Source organism: Aplysia californica, unplaced genomic scaffold (assembly GCF_000002075.1).
Source record: "Aplysia californica isolate F4 #8 unplaced genomic scaffold, AplCal3.0 scaffold00005, whole genome shotgun sequence".
Classification (NCBI taxonomy): domain Eukaryota; kingdom Metazoa; phylum Mollusca; class Gastropoda; order Aplysiida; family Aplysiidae; genus Aplysia; species Aplysia californica.
Genome location: NW_004797275.1, coordinates 1,463,095 through 1,484,970, shown reverse-complemented (window position 1 = coordinate 1,484,970; position 21,876 = coordinate 1,463,095). Strand labels below are relative to the sequence as shown.

At 39.6% G+C, this 21,876-nt stretch overlaps 1 protein-coding gene across 2 annotated transcripts in view; it reads left to right on the top strand.

The window, feature by feature from the left end:
- The first annotated feature begins 2,641 nt into the window (after nt 1–2,641).
- LOC101849973 (metabotropic glutamate receptor 2) overlaps nt 2,642–21,876 on the top strand; it is a 33,733-nt gene continuing 14,498 nt past the window's right edge. For both annotated transcript variants that reach the window (XM_005089325.3, XM_005089326.3), the window contains exons 1-12: nt 2,642–2,843; nt 5,652–5,906; nt 6,679–6,774; nt 10,321–10,492; nt 11,401–11,627; nt 12,539–12,711; nt 13,864–14,043; nt 15,748–15,832; nt 17,502–17,726; nt 18,018–18,211; nt 19,257–19,557; nt 20,607–20,795. In XM_005089325.3, the coding sequence (XP_005089382.2) occupies nt 5,652–5,906; nt 6,679–6,774; nt 10,321–10,492; nt 11,401–11,627; nt 12,539–12,711; nt 13,864–14,043; nt 15,748–15,832; nt 17,502–17,726; nt 18,018–18,211; nt 19,257–19,557; nt 20,607–20,795 (2,097 nt within the window). In that variant the 5' untranslated portion in view covers nt 2,642–2,843. The remainder of the gene's footprint in view (nt 2,844–5,651; nt 5,907–6,678; nt 6,775–10,320; nt 10,493–11,400; nt 11,628–12,538; nt 12,712–13,863; nt 14,044–15,747; nt 15,833–17,501; nt 17,727–18,017; nt 18,212–19,256; nt 19,558–20,606; nt 20,796–21,876) is intronic.

Genomic DNA, 21,876 nt, shown 5'->3' with positions numbered 1-21,876 from the left:
AATCATAATGACACACCGGTGCACCATGTGATCAATAAAGATAGCTGCAGTTTATGGTGTCATTGTATTTGACAGAGTGATAATATTAATAACTTTTTCGTTGGGACTGTGGCCTGCTGGGACCGCCCTATGTAGGGCCTATTGGTCGCCTTTCTTTTCAAGCGTGGGGCACACAAGAGAATCAGTTCTCCATAATGTGTGAAGGCGATAGTGCTTTCGATAACGCTCTCTTGACCGGTAATTGAAGAAAAAATGTGAGGCATCATAGTGAGATCAGCCGCTCGTCAAAATAATGAAATTGAAGAGAACGACACAGGGCTGGGGCGACCATCCCCGACCCGGCGGGTCCCAGGTGGCGGATAGGGAACGGCCACTGTAATGTAGGTTAGCTGTGAATATTATTATGTTGAATAAGCAGCCCCGGACCAACTGGCGAAGCTCTTACCAGGATGGGGTGAGGTGGTAGGTGGCGCTACCACGTCATTAAATGCCCTAGGAGTCCTCTGACGGGAGCATCATGCGGAAAAGGACCACATTAAGTCCTGGCTACGTGTGGGATCCGGTGCCGGTAACAATTCCTCCCTGTGCTCCCAGGGTAGGTCCTTGGACCTGGAGCTGGAGTGCTGAAATCGGAGGTATTGGGCCGCAGTGCGCACTCTAGAGAATCACAATACCACGTAATACTGCAATTTAAAAAAGAGAGAACGACGATTTTCTCGCCAGTTTGCCTTTTTTTGGGGTCTTTTATGTATAAAACAAATATCTGTTGAGTGTACTGAAAAACTTTGATTAATTATTGGCACAAAAATGTAAATTTTTATTTCCCAAGGACTCTCAAGCTATGAAGTAGAATCGATAAAAGTAGGCTTCGGCAGCCACCTGAGCAATATTAAATTTTAAAAAATTGCAACCAACTGAAAATATTTAATGTGCTCCTCGCCCTCATATGACCTTATGTAGTTGTGAGCACCGTAAAAAAATTTAACAAATAAAGAAAAGAACGGGGAAAAAAATCAACCGTGAGAAAAACAAACAAGGGAAACAATCTCAGTTTTTAACATCATAGTTCAATAAAAGTATGATTGCTTCCCGTTTAACATGTTCCTCGTCCACAAAGAATGAAAGTATTCTGTCGATGTCAAAAGAGTTTGTTGTTGGTTGTTGGTTTTTTTTTTTTTTTGGGGGGGGGGGGGGGGGGGGGACAAAATTATAGGCTACTGGTGCCAATTTATTTACACCGGTAATCTACTGTAGTGATGAACATTGCACTGGAAAACACTTAGACTTTGTGAAATGCCATATAAAAGGTTTAGAACCCCGTTTGTCTTTTCTTTTTTTTTTTTTTCTCAAAAAACATTTTTTTTGAGAAAGGAGTATTTAAATTTAATAATTTTTTTCTGGAAGACTATCTCACAGCACGCATTAGTTGACTCTTTCTTTTCATCCATACATGATATTATTATAATGAGGATTATAATAGGCCTACAATTAAAAATCAAAACAACAACAACAACAATTACACTTACTAGCATATACGAACAAACTAACAATTGCAATAAATAAAACACACACACACACACGCGCGCGCGCACGCACACACACACACACACACATACACACACACACACACACACACACACACACAAGAAATTAGGACTTTATTTTGATCGTTCTGCGCGTGGTTTTTCTTTGAATCACTTGGAGTCGGTGGCTTATATGTAGCCTGTCATAGAATTATAGTGTAATCTTGTATCATCATTTCCCATCAAAACACTACCAAATGTCCGCACTTCTGGGTTGAAAGGGGTTCATGTACGTTGGCTTTGTAGGAGGCTTAGCAGGGAAACAAAACTAATAAATAATCGATCTATAGACTCTTTTATAGTATTATAGACTTCACTCGATCTTGACCAGTTTTTATAAGTGGTCTAGGCCTAGTCAAAGTAAGGTCTAGGGCTAGAATAGAATAGCTGCAACGGTAGGCCTATATGCTCTATAATATTATATTATAGCTCTGGACAGTGAACTTAATAAATAATTCATTTATATTATTATTAGCATTGACAAAATTTGTTCGAGTACGTAGGCCTACTTATGTTTGTGAAAACTAAATCTAAAAGCAGATATTTTTTCTTTATGTTTTCTATACCTTTTTCTGTGTAATCGCGATTAGATTCTACTGATTTTAATGGGGATTGTGTAACGAAGATGTAATTCAATAGACGAATGGGGCTACCTGTCAAAGACGCGGTAACCTTGGAAACCGATTATTTACAAAGATTCCATATCCGGTAAACCGGACAGCGATAGTTAGGGCAAGTTAGCCCTAGTTTAGGCCTTGCTTCCGTGAAAATGTGTACCGGTTACCTTTTATAATAGAGAGAGAGAGAGAGAGAGAGAGAGAGAGAGAGAGAGAGAGAGAGAGAGAGGCGGGGGCCTGTCTTGAAGGCTTGGCAAGAAAACTTTAGCCTACACTGCTAACTTGATCTCCGACTGTTCCCGATTGGCGAACATAGCCGAGCGCAACAAAGTCAGTCGCCCGCGCTGCGCTTAAAATAGCACTGGGTCGCCAAACCAGTTTGACGGGATGGACACCCGAACACCGCGCCGGGCTATGAGTTTTCTATTATATTCGGTAGGCCTACGGGTTGGGAACACATTGAATGGCACAGAAATTCCAACTGGTCTGATAAATTTAGACACAGTTTATCCTGTGTTTTGGGCAGGGCTGTTTGGCCCACGGTGGTGTTCGTTCCCTTCCCTTGCTTTCGTTTCTTCTCAGGGAGGACAAGTTCTGGAATTACCAGGAGTTTGTTCGTCAACAAGAAGCCACATTGTCAAAGGTAGATCTTATTCCTTGTATTTTCATTTACCATGGAGCAGACTTTAGTGAATTGAAGTTAATCGCTCATTTTGTTCGCTCTTACCACGATTTTCCCTTTCAGAATTGAGCACACAGAAGAACCCGGTCGATAGAGGCTACACGACTCTATAGCCACTTTTCACTCCGTTTCAGACGAGACTGATTGGAAGGGGTGTGTACTGGTATTTGTTGTAGATATTGTAATACGTTCAGCATTCTTGGTGGAATGTCTAAAGCTTTAACTCAAGGAAACCAGCAAATCAACAGACATCTCTGTCACCCGTTGGTGCTGCGTTAACAAGATGAAAGTCAAAATAGAACAATGCAAGGCAAGGGGGTGGCAATACGTCTACAAAGGTGCGTGTACAAGCTCATTACTTTCCCTGCCAAGTCCTTCTTCATAGCTAGCGCGTGAAATGAAAGGCTTGTTTCTTTTTTTTTTTTTTTTGTCTAGCTAGGGAGTGCTGTACTGTTGTATGTAAGTTAAACAAAGGAATTAGAGTATATTCTAGAGCCAAAGTGTAAATCAGAATGAGAAATTAAGAATATATATGTGGAATTGAAAGACGGACTGAATTCGAAAGGGATGTGATTAAATCTCTGGTAAAACCATTATTTTTGGGAGAGGGAAGTTTCCCTGGATGTAATATCAGTTGATAGATATTCTAAACATTAACAAGAAACAAAATAGTTCTAGAATCTATATTCTACAGATTTAAGGTCTCAATTAGGTTTCTGGAGTCTATTGAATCTAGATCCTTAAAGATCCATAGGCTATTAAATTCGGTGACCTCCAGATTCTCTAAATAATAGTAAATGTATATGCTACCTTTCACAACAACTGTATGCTGTGGGCAGTACGGGGGAAAGTATTCTGCCTACGGTACTTATCGTTTAACTGCCTTGTTTTTGTGGGTATTTAAAATTGTTTACTCTTTTGTTTGGGCAAGAGCAGCAATTTATGACATAAGATAAGAGATATCAGATAAGATAAGATACATCTTTATTGTTCAGATCCTGGCACATTGGTTTGGGGTTTCACCATGTGTACACACACACACACACACACACACATACACACACACACTCACATGCACACATACACACACACATACACACACACACACACACACACACACACACGCACACACGCGCACACACATGCACACACACGTAGGCTTACAATCACATGCATTAATATAAATTAGCAGCAATATAAACAGCAATAATCGTAAGCTATAGATACACTCTCAATGTTATTTTGATGCTTGCTCTAAGGTCGTAAGTATACTTATACAAGACGATATCTCTGCCAAAGGGAGGATTAAGTTCTTGTGTTCTTCAAATAGAAATCATGTAAGCTCACAGTTTTTTAAAGGAGGGAATGGTTTGAATATATTCTTTGACAAGATCCAAGCTCTTTTTCTGTTTGGCTTGTTCTTCAGAGACGAAAACCTGTGAGGAAAGAAGGGTACAGTGGAATCCTGTTATAACGAGACGGAGGGGACCGGTGCGAAATGTCCGTTATAGCAGGATTCTCGTTATAAGGGATGCCATAATAAAATAAATTCAATGGAAATAATAAAGTCAAAGTAGGCCTAATCTATGAGTTTGGTGTTCTGTTTGTTTCTTTTTGTTATCTCCCCTGATGATGATTCTGTTTTACATGATCTCTAGGTCTTACTTGATCAAAAATCAAATCAGGTTTCTTTGTTTAGTGCTAGAGATGTTGACAGCTTGGCGTTGGCGATCAGAAAGAAAGGGCTAGGCTAACTAGCCCTCTGTGTTGTCCCCCGCCCCACCACACCCTGTGGTGCATTTCGTCTGCTTGCGCACGTCACAAGTCACACATTCACTCCATCCATCACAGCATTATGACCTGTCCATCCCCGCATCAGAGAAGTGTGAGGCATGGTAGGCCTAGATTATCTAGACTAGGCTGGCCTACCACGCGATGTGTTCTGCTTGTCTGCGCATGCCACACCGCTCCCCACTCATTAGCTCCGGCCTTCATTGTTTGCACACGTGGGCTCTCCCTTCCTTTGTTTCGCTAGATCACCAAAAGCTATTCAACTGGCAAAGTTATATTATATAATATGTATTATTGGCCTGTGCGCTCTTCACTGCAGCAGCAGTATTCTGCTATAACCGACCCGTGTGTTTGTCTGATTGCGCTATAGCAGTATTTTATTTACAGAGACAAAGAAGGAAAAAAAACGGGTATTTAGAATAGTGTCTTTATAACAGACTTCTCGTTATTTCAGGACTCGTTATAAGTGGACTCTACTGTAGTGTATTTTGTTAAAAAGACCACATGATTAGTTATTTAACTGCACAGTTTTGAATATTTAAAAAAAGTTATAAATAGCCTGACGGCTTTTTGGTTAAGCCCGTTCTGTCAGGGTAGTTCAGAAATTTTTACATGTCATGTAAAACATGTTTTTCCAATTTACTTTGGAATTCTTTAAGTTTTCAGGATAGTAAATAGTCAGCGGCGTTTCTGCTTGTTGTTTTTATTTTCTCCATTCGACAGTTCACTTGTCTTAGAATGCTTATTAATTTGTGCGTTCAGTTGTTTTATAATGTGCTTTTATCTTTCAGTGCTGTCCCGTGTTATAGTATGGATATTATATGAAATATAATTATGTGCAATGTAAAGTACTTTTAGGTCTGTAGAATATTATAGATTTCACTGCTGCCTTGTTTTTGTAGCAATGATAATGTCACACTTCCCACTAATTTTTTTCCTGGGATCATTTTGAATGAATGTGCTACTGTTTTATTTCAGATGGGGCATTCTCTGACTGCGATATGCTTCGCCTTCATAGTGCTAGTCATCGGCGTGGACTGCCAGACATGCGCATCACTTCCTGATACAACGTGCTCTGCCTGTTATGTTGACAATATTGCTATTCGAGATCCCAAGAATGCAGTCTCGAACCAGTACTTTGTCATTGGGGGTCTTTTCGATCTACACCAGAGAGGCACCAACGCCTACACATGTGACTCCACTATGACTACGAATGGAATTATTGACTTATTGGTATTTTTCATTTTTATCCTTTTCTTTTGCATTTACGGCAATTTGCCTGTGATTGTCTCTGGGTTGGTAATCAGAACCGCTCTGTGTAACTGCTTACCTTAAATCCCACTTCCTTATTTTAGTCTCTGTCTGATATCAATTTATAACGGTTTGCTATTATTGTTGAGTCAGATAGAAGTCTTTCGTTTCTAATCTAAGAAAGAATGGGTGTGGGAAAGAGGGATAGGAGGGAAGGTAGCTTCCGAAGATCAATATCTTTGAACTAATTAGTATACGTTTACAAGACCTTTTTGTCCTCTAGGGTTTTAGCACTTATAAAAGGGCAGTTTGCACTTTAAGCTTCCCAGGTAGTTGAGATTGTTTCAGAATGCTATCAGGTCTGCTGGGGTAATAATTTTATTGGTCAGATTGTAAAGGGCATACAGCTTGCTGTTGAGCTGGAATTTGCACTATACAAATGCTATCTATTATTGTTATTATAAGGTTTACACCCCCCCCCCCCCCCCCCCCCCCCGAGTGTGTTAAGTCCCCAACTGATACACTCGTCATTCGTTAAGTTAGATACTAAATCTAAACCAATTTTAGGAATCAAACCCACTCCTACTAAGTTGCGTATTGGGAGAGTACCTTCTGGGGTACTGACAACTAGAATGATGAATAATGTATGGGGTGGGGATGTGGATGTAAGGACAATTGTTAAGTTAACGGGTTAATAATAATCGTAAGGGGATACAAGTTTATCAAAGTTTTAATAAATTGTTTCTTTTTTCAGGCTTTCTTCTGGGCTATAGATAAGTACAAGGCGGTTATCAACAGCCCAGTGTCAGTCGGAGCAGTCGCTTTTGACTCTTGTTCAAGGTCAGAGCAGGTAGGTATCTTAGGATGAGACATTAAACTTACTGACCTGAGCATACACTTCTGCATTTGTTATATGTGAAGAGTGCTGACAAAATGAGTTACTTATCGGATTTGAGCCCTATGGAAAAAAAAGTGAAGTTTTTACAATTTATAACTATGAAATAAATAAAAGGCGTGTTATACAAGACTTAAAGAATATGGCATCTATAGAAAATTTACAAATTCGACTCCATTGTCGATTTTTGGCCATATCTCCATTTGTGGATTGCGAGAAGTAGTCATTTTGTCAGCATACCTCACATATTTACCCTTCCACACAAAGAGCACACTCCTAAGTGTGTGCTGGTTTAAATCTAACGGTTTCCCTTGGAAGCTCAGATTTACTATTCATGGCAGGTGGTTGGAGGGCACCATGCACTGGCAAGTCTTACTTCTTTCCTTTCCCTCGATGGTTTTTGTCTTTTCGTTTCTAATTTGTCCCTTGTGCTAGATTACCGTTTCGTACTGTGTAGGTGTGCTTCAATTTGCTCATGCCAACTCAAACAAGTGGGTGGTTGGCGACTGCTCTAGTATGGTTTGCTCCTTATTTCCCATCAAACGTCTATTGTCTAAATCTCTCCTCCTTCTTTTTTGTGTATGTTACTCTCTTGTAACATCTCTAATCTCGGGCACTTATATCATGACCTAATTGTGTTGCAAGTGCTGTAAAACTCTTGTTAAAACAAAACTAACTCAAACAAGCACTGGTTCTGTCGGCTCTGCTGAGAGCCAGGGATCCAACACGAACAATGTTTAAGACTTTCCAGACTCTGCTGTCACTTCCCATGGAAGGGGGCTCTCTTGGCCTAGAGGTTAAGGTGTTCGCCTCTCAATCAAAGGTCCCGGATTCGACTCCGGGTCGCGACTAGAAAAATATTTCTTCTCTAAAATTGTCTCCTTTCACCTCCTTTCCTGCTCTCCAGCAATGTTCTGTCGTTTTGTTTCGTCTCCACTTTCTGCGCCCACCCCCTCACCTCCTTTGCCCCCTCCTCTGGACTTCTGACTCTTTCTGCAGCCTTTCTACTGCTACTCCTTGGCTCCTTCTTACTGCTGTCTTTCAGCCACACCCCTGATCTTCTGGTAGGAAAGATCCAAACTTAACCTTTTTGGACAAGGGCGAAAAATCTCGGAGGTCACGAGTGCAAGTTGCGCACGTTAAAGATCCTTTTCTGGTCTAAAGTCGATAAGTGTAGGCTTTGGCCACCACCCACACAAAATTCAAAATGTCCTACCAACTGAAAATGTTTAATGTGGCCTGCGCGTTCATATGACCTTATACAGTTGCGAGCGCGGTAAAACACTTACCATTACCTTCTCATGAAAATGTGCTCTTCTAGGAGATTTTGCACCAGTGTTGCAGAAATGCATACTGTGTGTTTGGTATAGTTGTCGGCTTGTTTTTCATTTGAAAAAACACTGCCTCTTTCAAGTTATCAAATATTTAGTGGCTTTTAAGCACCTTAAGGGGGGCTATCCCTAAAAATGCTGTTTTGAGAAAATCGAAGGTAAAGTTTTTGGACCCTTGTTCAATTTTTTTTAAAGACTAGGAGAGTTTTCTTTATAACCAAAGAATTATACACACCAATGAAACCGAACTTCTCTTATAGGTAGGGCAATACCCACTTTTGGTGTAGGTCAACATTTCTGGAAACCCCCAAATCTGGGTTAGCCTGATTGTCCTTAAAAGCGACCATATACAGTTGAACCTGTGTAAAATGACCACCCATTGGTCAAAGAGAAAAGTGGTTGTATAAGACAGGTGGCCGTCTTAGGCAGGACTGATCAAAATGAAAAAAGCAAACCATTCTCTTTTAAGGTCCAAACCTGGGCTGATCTCAGGCTTAGGACTGTTGTGAGGCGAATTTTAATTTTTGAAAGGGTTAACTTTTGTTTTCGTTTGAAAAAGGAGGGTGGAGGGATGTAAGAAGAGTTCTTGTTGCTGTTGTTTTGTTGATTTATTATTTGGTTTGCTTTTGCTTGTTGGTGATTCTGCGTAAGTGAAAAATATATGAAATATTATGTCAGTAAGACGCTGAAGACCGAATTCCATGGTAAAACAAACACACAGGTTGCCACCACTCGGAGAATGAATGAGGCTTCTCTCGCAAGTCTACGTTAATATCCATTGTTACTTTGCTATAGATTAGGTAAACAAAACAGTGACCAGTCACCTCACATATATCATATCATATGATTTGTGCATGAGTTCTGGGCGGGGCCTATAGGCCGGATCACACGCTTTGATCCCTCAACAGCACTTGAAATTTTTTTATTACCCATTGGTCAACTTGGGTAAACATTCATTGGAAGGACAAACAATAACGACAGGTGAATGGATTATGACAGCCCGTCCACAGTGTCAGGGACCGATTAAGAATTAATGACAAAGCGTCAGGCGAGTGGAGACCACGCCTGGCTGCCTTAGGCAGGTAAAGTTGGCTGAAGTTATTAAAATAAGGTAGCTGCGGCCGCCTTGCCCAGGTGACCGTTTTACACAGTTAAATTATATAAAAAGAAGCAAGGGGGGAAATGGAAAGTGGCCATATTATACTGATTGCCATCATGGCAGACCCGACTGTATTTATTTTACAAGACTTTGAAGGTAATATGTTTTTGTCATTCTCCTGAACATCTCTTTGAGACAGGTGCTCTTCTTTCTTAAAATATTGTGATGCATTTTGGTGAAATCGGGTGCTTGTCAAAATAGTGAAATCGAAGAAATCCACAATTTTCTATTCTTCGGTCAATTTTTATTAAGTTTTTTTTTTAGGCTTGAAAATAGTGCCTTTTATGTCCCTTTGAAAAGACATGTCTGTGTGAATTTTACTGAAAACCTTAAAGCAAGGGCACAAAAATTGTAACTTTGTAGTTTTCAGGGACACTAAAGCTTTGGAATTCATGAAATTTTGGTGGCCATTGCTTGCTGATTTTACCTCTGACACAAGAAGACCCCCACCTCCTTCAAACACAAATATCTCAATGTCTACTCAAGATAATGACCCTTTGTGGATGTTTTTTTTTCCATCAAAATGACAGCAAATTAAAAGACTGTAAGATAATACTAATAAGTTCATATACACAAGACGAGCGTCTTTTTTTTTTATAGTAGAGGGTTTTACGGCGACGAGCGTCTGATTCCACTGCGTGATGATACAACTATAATATACAGTGCTGCCCCTTCTTTCCTTAAAACTCCTTTTCAAGGGGCCTATGTCTGAACAGCTGGCGGTTTTTTGGTTCTTTTTCACTTGTATTTTTCCTGGTATGGGAAAGTGTTGAGTTGTTTTTGCTCTGCAGTAGTAATTAGGGAATACAGTTCACAGTCTAGCAAGCTGTTCTTAGTGTGTACTTGGATCAAATGCTCAGGCTTAGGACTGCTGTTTGTTGCTGATTCTTTGTAAGTGTAAAATACACAAATTATTATGTAGGTGAGACGATGAAGACCGAGTGCCTAGATCTATGTCTATGATTCTTACCTTTGACCATGAGGTGACTTTATCCTGTTCTTCTTTCACAGACCATTGGGAATGTTCTCAGCTTCGCACAGTGTAATATTCGAGTTCAGGAAATGCAACAGGAGAACCTTGTTGCATATGTCGGGCCTTACGACAACGATGACACTATCAGGACAGGGATGCTTGCTTCTGATCTCGGAATTACTCTTCTCAGCCCAACGGCAAACTCGCTGGGTACGAATATATAACATTTGTGACCACTCTTTGGTAAAGTTTCTTCTCTGCTGATATAAGTAGGTGGTTTGTTGCTGCTTTGATATTCTTTTTCTATATCAATATAAATGTTTTACACCTCTACTGGCAACATTTTGATAATTTTTGGGGTAGGCTGCTTCAATCCTGTCTACCTGGCTAACCTTGGCCGAGTGGGATCTAATAATGATAATAATAATAATAATAAAAATTGCATATAAAATAATAATAATTGCATTTATATAGCGCATATCTGTGCTCTTACATATATATAATAATAATAAATGCGCTTATATAGTGCATGTCCACAGGTATTTTGAGTGTTACAGATGTCTTAACTCTTTGTTTCTCGAGGATTTTCCCACTATGCCAGAGCTTTCTTTTTTGGTACAAAACCTGAAAGTAACATACACATCACTAAACTGGTCATTAAATCAAACGAATTTTGATAGTTCTTCATCAAATGAAAAAAAAAATTGGTTAAGAGAGACCTGTTTTCGCATATTACTGGAAATAATAGTAACGTTGTCATCTTTTTAAAGGAATGTGACCAAGCAGCTGCTAGCGGCTCACTGGCACAGCAGTTCATACCGCAAACCACTGTACATGGCTTGCCAGAGACAAGGAGTTCGTTTTTTCCTGAAAAAAATGAATCCGTTCTTCTGAGTCCTCAACTTTAAGATGGCGATTTCCTGTGCAGAATTATTGTTTGCTTTTGCTTGGAGAGTGGTGCTGGTCGGCCCTACTTCTATACTGTTATAAACAATAGTTTGCTTTTGTCTTTCTCATTTCCACCGCTGAATGATCTTTGTCATGTTGCTGTTATTTATCTTTAAAAAAAAATTGAAACTTGAACTCAAGATCTGTTAACCTTGTGTTTTGCTTTCCAGATCTCTCCTTTGATGATGAGAAAACGCTTCTTCGGCTGAGACCCTCATTCATGTATGACATCGAGGCTGTCGTTGGATTCTTGCGCCACATGAATTCGAAGTTTGCGATGATTTTATACTTGGCTGATGATCCGTTCTGGGCCTCGGCATACATGAAGTTGAAAGAGAAGCTGGAAGGATCCAACATATGTGTGCAGTTTAGCCAGAGCATAGATGATGTCACTGATGTAAGTTCCTTTTGCTATGATGTGCATATATTGATCCAGTTGTTATTGATCCTGTCAATGAGATGCAAAAACCATTCAGTTACAAGTCCGAGAGCCTGACCACTAGGCTATCGACACCACCGTGTAAGGTGTGGTCTGTTTTTTTCCTCTTTTTTTCCGTGTTGCAGTTGTCATGAAAAGCTGTATCCTTATGAAACGCGCCCATTGTTGTACTGATGATTTCAGAGGTAAAATTAAGGAGAAAGTTGCTGCCAAAGTTTGGTAGCTTCTGTGGTTTGAGAGTCCTTTAAAAACTGAAAAATGACTTATTTTCTGCCTTTAATCAATGCTTTTCAGTAAAGTTCACATCGAAAAAGGATTTTATAGGGACATACAAGGTGCTGAGCCGGAAAAAAAAATTTGATGAAAATTGCCAAACTGGCTGAAAAGTGCCTGTTTCTCTGATACCTCACAAATGTTTTTGAATAAAATGCTTCCAAGTAACTCACTGGCAGAGCTTTGAAGTTGTTTAAATCTTAAATACCATAAGTTGTTGATTTTTAGATTCTTTCTAGATGTATCCCCGATAGACTGACAGCAGCTACTGTTGTTTTAGATAGGACCTTTGAACTTACGCATGTATTTCAAATTGTCAGCAAGCTGTCCAAATGTCTTAGGCCCAGATAGCAACATTTTTCAAGAGAGAGGAAAAATTACTATTTCATTCTTTCTACAATTGTATGTAGTTTATGTATTTTTCTTGCCATTCTCAACATTGAGAATTTGAATTTTGACAAAATATTGCTTGACACATGCAACTGATACTGAAGAAACTGCAAAAACTGGTCAAAATGTTGGTCTTAGTACATCTGAATATAGACGTCCGACTAAATAATAATATTTTGAAAGTAATTTCTGATCAATGTCTTCAGATGGATACCTTTGTGGACACGCAGTTGAAGCCTCGCTTAAAGGCAAAGTACGTTGTTCCTCTGATGTCCAGAGCTAAGCTGGACATATTGCTGGGTACCATCGCCAATGGAAACAATGACGCAGTGAATGGCGAACTCCGGTTCATCTTGACCTCAGAAATTGGAAGAAACATGTGAGTAGTTGGTTGTAGATGTTCTACGTCCCCCTGAGGCACAACTTTAGCTGACTTAGTGCTGGCTGTGTGAAATGGGGAACTTGGGTTCATCTTTACCTCAGATATTGGAAGCAACAGAGATATGAGTGGTTCTTCTTCTTTTTTTTGATTGGACCACGCTTGAAAGTCTGTATCTCTGTCATATACAGGGTCATCCTGCTTAGGCCCTTTGCTGGCGTGTACAGTTTCTCATGTAGTGTGTATGGGGTTGGACATATTTTATTTGTGTCCGCAGGAGGATGTGTTCCACAGTTTGGTCTGCTTCTCCACACTGGTTTGGCGATTGTATCAGTCATTTTTATAGCGCATATCCATGCTCTACAGCATACTCTGTGCGCTTTACAGCATAATATGTAGGTGTTGATTTTGAGTCTAATATATTGTGTTGATAGTAGATGGTCACTTGTTCTTGGCGGGGCAGCTCGCGATAGTTGATTGTAAATGTTTTTACGCTGCCTGCATGTGGCCTGAATTTTGTTGTTATAGGAGGCGGGCTACCTTGACTCTGCCTGTCAAGGCTTACTCAGACTGAGTAGGATATAATATCTTAGCAGAAAAAAAAAAGAAAGATACTGTATGAAATAGGCTTTCCCTTGTGGGAATTTATCTTACTTGTGGTTGCAGTGGCAAAGAGCGTAGCTATTTCAATACTGATGTCGGATGTCGGTGACATTCGAAAATGATGTGATACACAAATAGAATATCTTTGTGGACATGCCAATCACAACTATAAAATTAAATTTGATCCCCTAGTTTAAGTCTTTCTATGCTTTTATTAGACTATGAGAAACACCATGTATTTTTTTCAGCCTATAATGAAATAAGACTTATCATGTTCCATAGTAATAACACAAACGATAATAATAAGAAAAGTGATAATGGTGATTATGATAATAGTGGTAATAAAAAATAGTAATAATAATAATGATAATAATAATAGTAACAGGAAAAATAATGATTATGATAATAGTAATAATGATGATAATAGTAATACCACTAATAAGTATTATATAATAATGATGATGGTAAAACTTACAAAAACAAATAAAACTGTTGAGTCTCGTATGGTGAACTTTTTGCACTGATTTTGTGAATACTTTTGTTTTTCAGAATATTCCTCACCTCAAAGAGCTCAGCAGCCGCTAATGCCATCGTGATCGACTCTGTCCAGCCCGCAACGTATGACCCAGTCATGTCAGAATTTAAAACTTACATCAACAACGGAGCTGTAGACTCCCTCAGTGATGTAGACAACCAATGGATAACTCATTACGAAGAGACTGTGGGAGAGTATGTTTCTGTTTCATGCCTTTTTTGTTGTTGTTTCAATATCACAATTTTTTTCTCCCTGTTATTTTTTGCTCCTTTGCCTTTTTTGTGCGTGTGCGTGTGTTTGTGTGTGTGTGTGTGTTTGTGTTTGTGTTTGTGTGTGTGTTTGTGTTTGTTTGTGTGTGTGTGTGTGTTTGTGTTTGTGTTTGTGTGTGTGTTTGTGTTTGTGTTTTTTGTGTGTGTGTGTGTGTGTGTGTGTGTTTGTGTGTGTGTGTGTGTTTGTTTGTGTGTGTGTGTGTGTTTGTGTTTGTGTTTGTGTTTTTTGTGTGTGTGTGTGTGTGTGTGTGTGTGTGTGTGTGTGTGTGTGTGTGTGTGTGTGTGTGTGTGTGAGTGAGTGAGTCCTTGCGTTTGTGGGTGCCTGCATCATTTTCTATTCTGATGCTTACAAAATAGAATTTGTGCTAAGATTGAATGTTTATCCATTTGCACATCGTACGTGGGAAGGGTAAAACACATTTTGACTCATTAACATGTTAAATATACAGTTGAACTTGTCTTAGAAAGATTATCCCTCGGCGAGAAGAAAAGTGGTCATCTTAGAAAAGTGGTCCTTCCTGGACAGTGTCATTGTTATAGAGAAAAAAATGCAAAGTGTTTTTTTGTTGGGAGGGGTAGGGGGGGGGGGGCGCTGGAAGGAATCGTCGTTTATTGTAGAAACGATCGTCCTAGAAGGTTGTTAGAGCAGGTTTGACTGTAATTAGTTAGGATGTGAAGTGTACAATATACAACAATTTGAAGTCTCAAAATTGGAGTCATGACTGTTTGTTTTCTCCACTTTGTACACCCCTTTATCTTGTGTCACAAAATATCTCATGTGGGTGGTTGGCGGGTGCTCTGGTGTGGTTTGATCCTTCTTTCCTATCAAACATCATCTATTGTCTTTATCTCCCCTCCTTCTTTTTTATGTTTGTTACTCCCTTGTAACACTTCTAATCTTCTGGCGCTCATATCGCCATATGCAGTTGCGAGCGCCGAAAAACCTTTACTAAAACAATCTCATGACTCAAAAACTTTTGAAACAGCATCAGAATTGCTTGTTCTGCCAGAAACACTGGCATCTCAGTTTGCATCCTCGATATTTGGGCGTTTTTACAGGCTCACATACACATACACACACACACACATACACACACACACACACACACACACACACACACACACACACACACACACACACACACATGCCTCTATTGAGGTTATTGGATTTAACGTACACAGTAATTTTGTGCAAGGTGGTGGTGGATGTTCTTGTGTGATCTGTTTTTTCTACTTTTTTTTTTATTGGTATGTTTTCATTTTTCTCATCTGCTTCCTTTCAAAATGGAGCTGCTGTTGCGTAGACCCGCTCTAAATAAGTCACCTATGCTCTCTGATTTGGGTGGTTTTCGGGTGCTTTGGTGTGGTTTCCTTCTTCTTTCCTGTCAAACATCTATCGTCCTTATCTCTCCTCCTCCTTTTTTTGTGTTTGTTACTCTCTTGTTAGGGAAGTAAACTCGAAGGCCCAGGAATTTGTCTCACTAACAAGGCAATCCCCAGTGTCCGGATCGGATGCGGGAACAACTTTTTACTCTCTTGTTACACCTCCAATCTTCGGCAGTTTCATGACGTTATTGTGTGTTGCAAGTGCTGTAAAACTCGTACTTAAATTTCTGATTTTGTCAACAGAATACCTAAAATTGATGACAATACGCCGTCTCCTATAGTGATGTCTGCACTTCGAACTATCATGTCTGTGGAGTTGGTGATGAAGGTTAGTAGTCTGATCCCTACATGTGGTGTCATGAAACCAGTGACCCTTGAAATCATTTTGTTGTTTTGTTTTTTACTTTAAACAGTGGACAGAGATTACAATATTTATTTTCAAAGGAAACAGGGCACATTACCATATTCGATTTAAATTCTGTGCAAAAAATTTTGTTTATTTCTATTTTATGTCCATTATCACAGGCTTTAGAGCAAAGGCCAGAGCAGCATAACGACTCCTGTCTTTTTCTTCCCATAAGTATTCCACTGTACTCATAAACATTCCTCCATGTTCTCATAAACATTCCACTACATTGTCATAAACATTCCACTATGTTCTCATAAACAGTCCACTACATTGTCATAAATATTCCACTATGTTCTCATAAATATTCCACTATGTTCTCATAAACATTCCACTATATTGTCATGAATATTCCACTTTGTTCTCTTGAATATTCCTCCATGTATTATAAACATTCCAATCCCCCCCCCCCCCCCCCCCCCCGGGCGGTGCTACTGACTAAAGTCTCTTTATGCCATTCCCAAAGGGGGGACATTAACCTGTTCTTATACACAGTAGAATCGTAAATTGTAAATGGGCTGATTCATCGATGTCATGCTCATAACTGTGCTTGAACTGCAACAGGGATCACTGCTGCTTTTTCTTTCTTAATCCTTACTATCGTCATTTTTCCTCTACTTCTTTTGTATGTTTGTCACACTTTTGTGACCCACTTTTTCCGGGATGCCTTGATAGTCGAAGCAGACTTTGTGCTGTTGAAGCTAGAGATGTGAGCAGAGTAAGTCTGATTCCCTATAAGGACTTCTCTGTTGACATCCACCCCTTGGGGCTAATGTGACCGTATACAGTTGCGAGCGCCGTAAAACCTCTGCTAAAAAGAGAATAAACTTTCCTTCATGTTCTCATAAACATTCCTTCGTGTTCTCATAAACATTCCTTCATGTTCTCGTAAACATTCCTTCATGTTCTCGTAAACATTCCTTCATGTTCTCGTAAACATTCCTTCATGTTCTCATAAACATTCCTTCCTGTTCTCATATTCGGTGTTGCTCTCATAAACATTCCTTCATGTTCTCATGAACATTCCACAGTGTTTTCATATAAATATTTCACTATGTTCTCATATTATAAATATTCCACCATGTTCTCATAAATATTCCACCTCGTTCTCATAAACATTCCTTCATGTTCTCATAAACATTCCTCCATGTTCTCACTAATATTCCACCATGGCTTTATGAATATTCCCCCATCTTGTGGAAGGATTTAGAGACTCACTGAAGCTTGGGGCAATAGAAGCAACTCTAATAGCGACAAATTGCACGTGGAAAATTGCTGCTAACAGCTGGTTCTCTACTCTACTGCGCCTTGGTCTGTGTTGTAATGGTTAGACTTCTATCTCTTTGATAACTTGCTGTGTTAAAAGGGATGTTAAACCTGTTTCATATCATATCATACTGTGTCGTTCCTTTCACCTTATTATAATTATTGCTGCAGGATTTCCACTATGACAAAAATGTAATAAGATAATGGATAAGAGATCTAGTTTATCACCACAGAGGAACATGTTTAGAACCTCTGAAAATAGTAAGTCATTATTCCCTCCCTTCCCGACCTTCTTCTGATTCTTCAGTGATTTTTTTCCTTCCAGGGTATGGATAAGGCTATGCAGGACTGCAATCAGCAGAACTTTAGCAACTACCAATTCTGCGACAAGTTACGCAATGAGAAGTATAAGCAGAACGACCTCTACAGATCCATCAAGTCTGCTCTCCCAATATTTGAAAGTGCCTCCGGGGAACTGCGGCCGAACCAAGCACAGTATGAATACTACATCTTCGCGAATCGTCAGGGCAGGTCTCCTGCATTTGAAAAAGTAAGCCAAGTTGTTGTTTTCTTATTGAGCCGTAATATTTTGCGTCTTTTTTGTTCTCCTTTGTATCAGTACTTTTTTTTCTGTACAGTTTTTTTTCTTTACAGTATTGTGTTCTTTTTGTATGAATGCTTTTCGTTCAGAATTTTTTTTTTTTACTTGTTTGCACTACTCGTAAGTCTTTCTTCCTTTCATATCAGTAGAGACCTTTTTTTCTCTGAACCGGAACATTTCTTTTATTTCTGGTAAGAACTTGTTTCTCTGTTTTGATAAGAGCCTTATTTCTCTCAACAGATTGGATCTTTTTCTAATGGCAATACAGTCATCACAGTTGACCTGGAAAACGATTTTGGATCAGGTTTTAACCCCTCTGAGTGCCCCAATGCTGGGGAATGTTGTGAGCCTCCAACCACCATGGCACCCCCGACGTCTCCACCCACCGTTGGTGCCACCTCAGAACCCACCAGTGAGGAGCCTCCTAAGTACAGGTAATGATGTGAAGGCCTCTGCAGTATAGTAGCCCTCTAAAATTATAATGAGAAAAGGAGAAATATGAGACATGCTGACAAAATGAGTTACTTCTTGGATTCCAGCCCTATGGAATTTATAGATATACAACAAATTTATGGGTGAAGTTTGTACAATTTTTCAGTATGTAATAATATAAGACATGTTAAACTTGAAGAAAATGGCATAAATTAAAAAAATCTATAAATTTGACCGCAGTGTCCTTTTTCGGCTGATTTGCTAGAAACAAATAGTTTTGTCAGCACCCCTCATGTCTATTTAATAAGCTAGCCCCTTTAGTGTTAGGTACTGACACCTTTTTTTTGTTGTTGATTCAAGTGTCTTATTGGTTTGGCTTTCACAACCAAGCTTTGATGAAGACACCCACTTAATTATGCGCAAAAAAATAAAGACAAAAGACAATGCATGTTTGAAAACCATTGGCATTATTTTAAAAAATATTGGACTCCAGCTGATTTCCTATTTTGAAGTATCTATTTGGGTCATTTCTTTATTTGCAAAGCATCATTTAATATAAATTCTCTTTTTCATGTTCTTTGCGACAGATTTTGGATAAAGATGGCCTTGCTCTGCTCATCGTTTATGAATCGCTCATAGTCATATTGCAGTCATGTATTTTATCAAGTTATATGTATTGTAATTATAAAGTGCAGAGAGCAGAGCATGCTCTAGAGCATATACGTGCTGTACAAATTCAATTATTATTTTAAACAACATCATCATCATTATTGTTATTATTATTTATCATAGGGGACTGTTTAGGCATCTATAATGATAGTTGTGAAAATAATAATTATTGTGATCATAATAATATTAAAATAAGATTATTATTAAAAGTGCAAATAATAACTGATAAGAAGAAGGAAATTGAAGAGGGGGAGGAGCAGGTCAGGGAGGAGGGAAAGAAAAAGAAAAGATGTAAATGGAGGAGGAGATGAAGATTCATGGGTGTCTGTCTTGAGGGTCTGCAAATCCCCATCAAGCTATCCCTCCATTGCCTTTCAGCACTGTGCAGTACCGCCTGGGTCAAGCCATCACCGGCGCCTACCCGGCCGCCGACCACGAAAGCTACCGGGAAGAATACGGCACCCGCTTCGACCAAGGCCACCGTTGGGTCATCGCTCTTGGCGTCTTGGCTGGCGTGGGTATCCTCGCTGTGATCATCTTCGAGATCTACATCTTGTACAAGCTGCTTGGGACTCGCATGGGGCACAAGTGGCGCACCATGTGGCTGGGGCAGCTGCTCCTCTTTGGAATCTTCTTGGCTTATTTGGTCCTCTTTGCGTACATTTTCGTCCCCACAAAGGTAAATACTGTATATGTGAGGCACCGTGGTGAAATCAGGCGTTTGTCGCAATAATGAAATCATAGAAACAGGCATTTTTCTGTTAGTTTGGAAATTTTAATGGATTTTTCTGTTTTTAGGCTCATGTCCTTGTACGTCCATTTATAGACACATTTCTGTGAGAACGTTATTGAAAAAACTTTGGTTAAAGGCACCCAAAAAAATGTAAATTTGCTGTTACTAAAGACTCTCAATGTTTGGAAGTTACCAAATTTATATCTTGACTTTAATTCAAGATAGAAGAGGATTTTTATCATCTAAAACAAGACAAATGAACAAGTTTTAAGACGATACCAATAACTCTACATGCTCAAAAATTGACAAGCGCCTGATTCCATCGCGTCGTGACACATACATTGTTGACATAAGTTAGTCTGGTTTGGGATGTGTGTTATTTGGTTACTGATCTGATATTGCTCTGTGATGCTTTTTGGCAGTCGTTTCCTCAATCCACATTCATGTCCAGGTAGTTGGAGGGGGCTTCTGGTAGGTCCTGCTTTAATACTTTTCCCCTTTTCTTTCTGTTTATCTGTCATGCCCTTTCCCAGCACTTATTTACTGTTATTAAGTCGATGTGCCTCTCTTTATTCAGATTCAGCTAAAATACTCATTACTGACTTCATTGCAAAGATGTACGCAGTATTTATTGTAGCATGTTGTCACTGATGTCCTTTGTTCGTTCCTTCCTTCCTTCCTTCCTTCCTTCCTTCCTTCCTTCCTTCCTTCCTTCCTTCCTTCCTTCCTTCCTTCCTTCCTTCCTTCCTTCCTTCCTTCCTTCCTTCCTTCCTTCCTTCACACACATTAACACACACACACACACACACACACACCCACGCACACACACATACACACACGCACTCACTACCAACCTTGCATCTATTGATTTGCATTTCTCCAGAGGATGAAAGTTGGCTAGCTTTTTCAGCATGCTTTATGTATATCTTGTGGGGCATTTTGCGATTACAAGAACAAAAAGAATAAGTGTTTGTTATTATTTTTAAAAATTTCAGGCAACATGCGGTATCACCCGATTTGGTGTTGGAGTGTCCTATGCTATCTGCTTCGCTGTTTTGCTGGTAAAGTTAATGGTCATCTTGACTTCTAAGTCGTCCGACGTCCTGCTTCCTGGAGATGAATCACCCAACTACCTGAAGGGAATTTACCAATTCCTTATGTTCGTCTTTGCTGTCGGTGTGCAGGTAAGCACAACTGAAATCAAATGTTTTCCATTGTCTTTTTAAAAAAATCCCTTTTCTGATTTGTTGTTGTTAATCCAGTAGACTTTGAGATTAATTTTTAAATAAATGTTTTACAGCACTTGCAACACGATTAGGTCGTATAAATACTGAAGTTTAAAAGTGTTGCAAGACAGTAATAAAAACAAAAAAAGGAGAAGAGAGATGTGAATGATAGATGTTTCATAGGAAAGGAGGAGCAAACCACACCAGAACACCTGCCAACCACCCACTTTGAAATTTTGTACTTTGGCCCAATGCCATGTTAAAAAAGTTGGAGGTCTTCAGAAACTTTTTTTTTGCTGTGCTGCAGTGTAGGGCATTGTCTATGGCAGGACTAGGAGGAAGAAGTTGCTGTCCGAGGTCCTGTGTGGTCGAGAGGTTAATGCTGTTTGCCTCTCATTCAATAAGTCCCAGGTTCAAATCCGGATAGCGACCTAAAATTTTCTTCTCTAAAATTGTCTCCTTTCTCCTCCTTTCCTGCTCTCTAACAATGTTCTGTCGTCTGCTTTTGTCTCCACTTTCTGCCCCCACCCCCTCACCTCCTTTACCCGCTCTTCTGGGCTCCTGACTCTTTCTGCAGCTTTTCTATTGCTACTCCTTTTCTCATTTTTATTGCTGTCTTTCAGCCGCACCCCTGATCTTATAGTAGGTAAGATCTACACCTAGCCTTCTCAGATAAAGGCAAAAAATCTCTGAGATCTTGTGTGCAAGTTGCGCACGTTAAAGATCCCTTGGTGGTCCAAAATCGATAACAATAGACTTTGGCCGCCTCCTGGGCAAAATTAAAAATTTCCAACCCACTGGAAATGTTTAATGTGTCCTGCACGGCCATCTGACCTTATGCAGTTTTGAACACCGTAAAACACTTACCGAAAAAATAAAAGAGATTCTGTAGCTTGGGAGATTTGACGAGCAGGTGTTGGGACTGTTTCGTAGATGGTAAGTGGGTGGTTGGCAGGTGCTCTGGTGTGGTTTGCTCCTTCTTTCCTATTAAATATCTGTCGTCCTTATCTGTCCTCCTTTTTGTGTTTGTTACTCACTT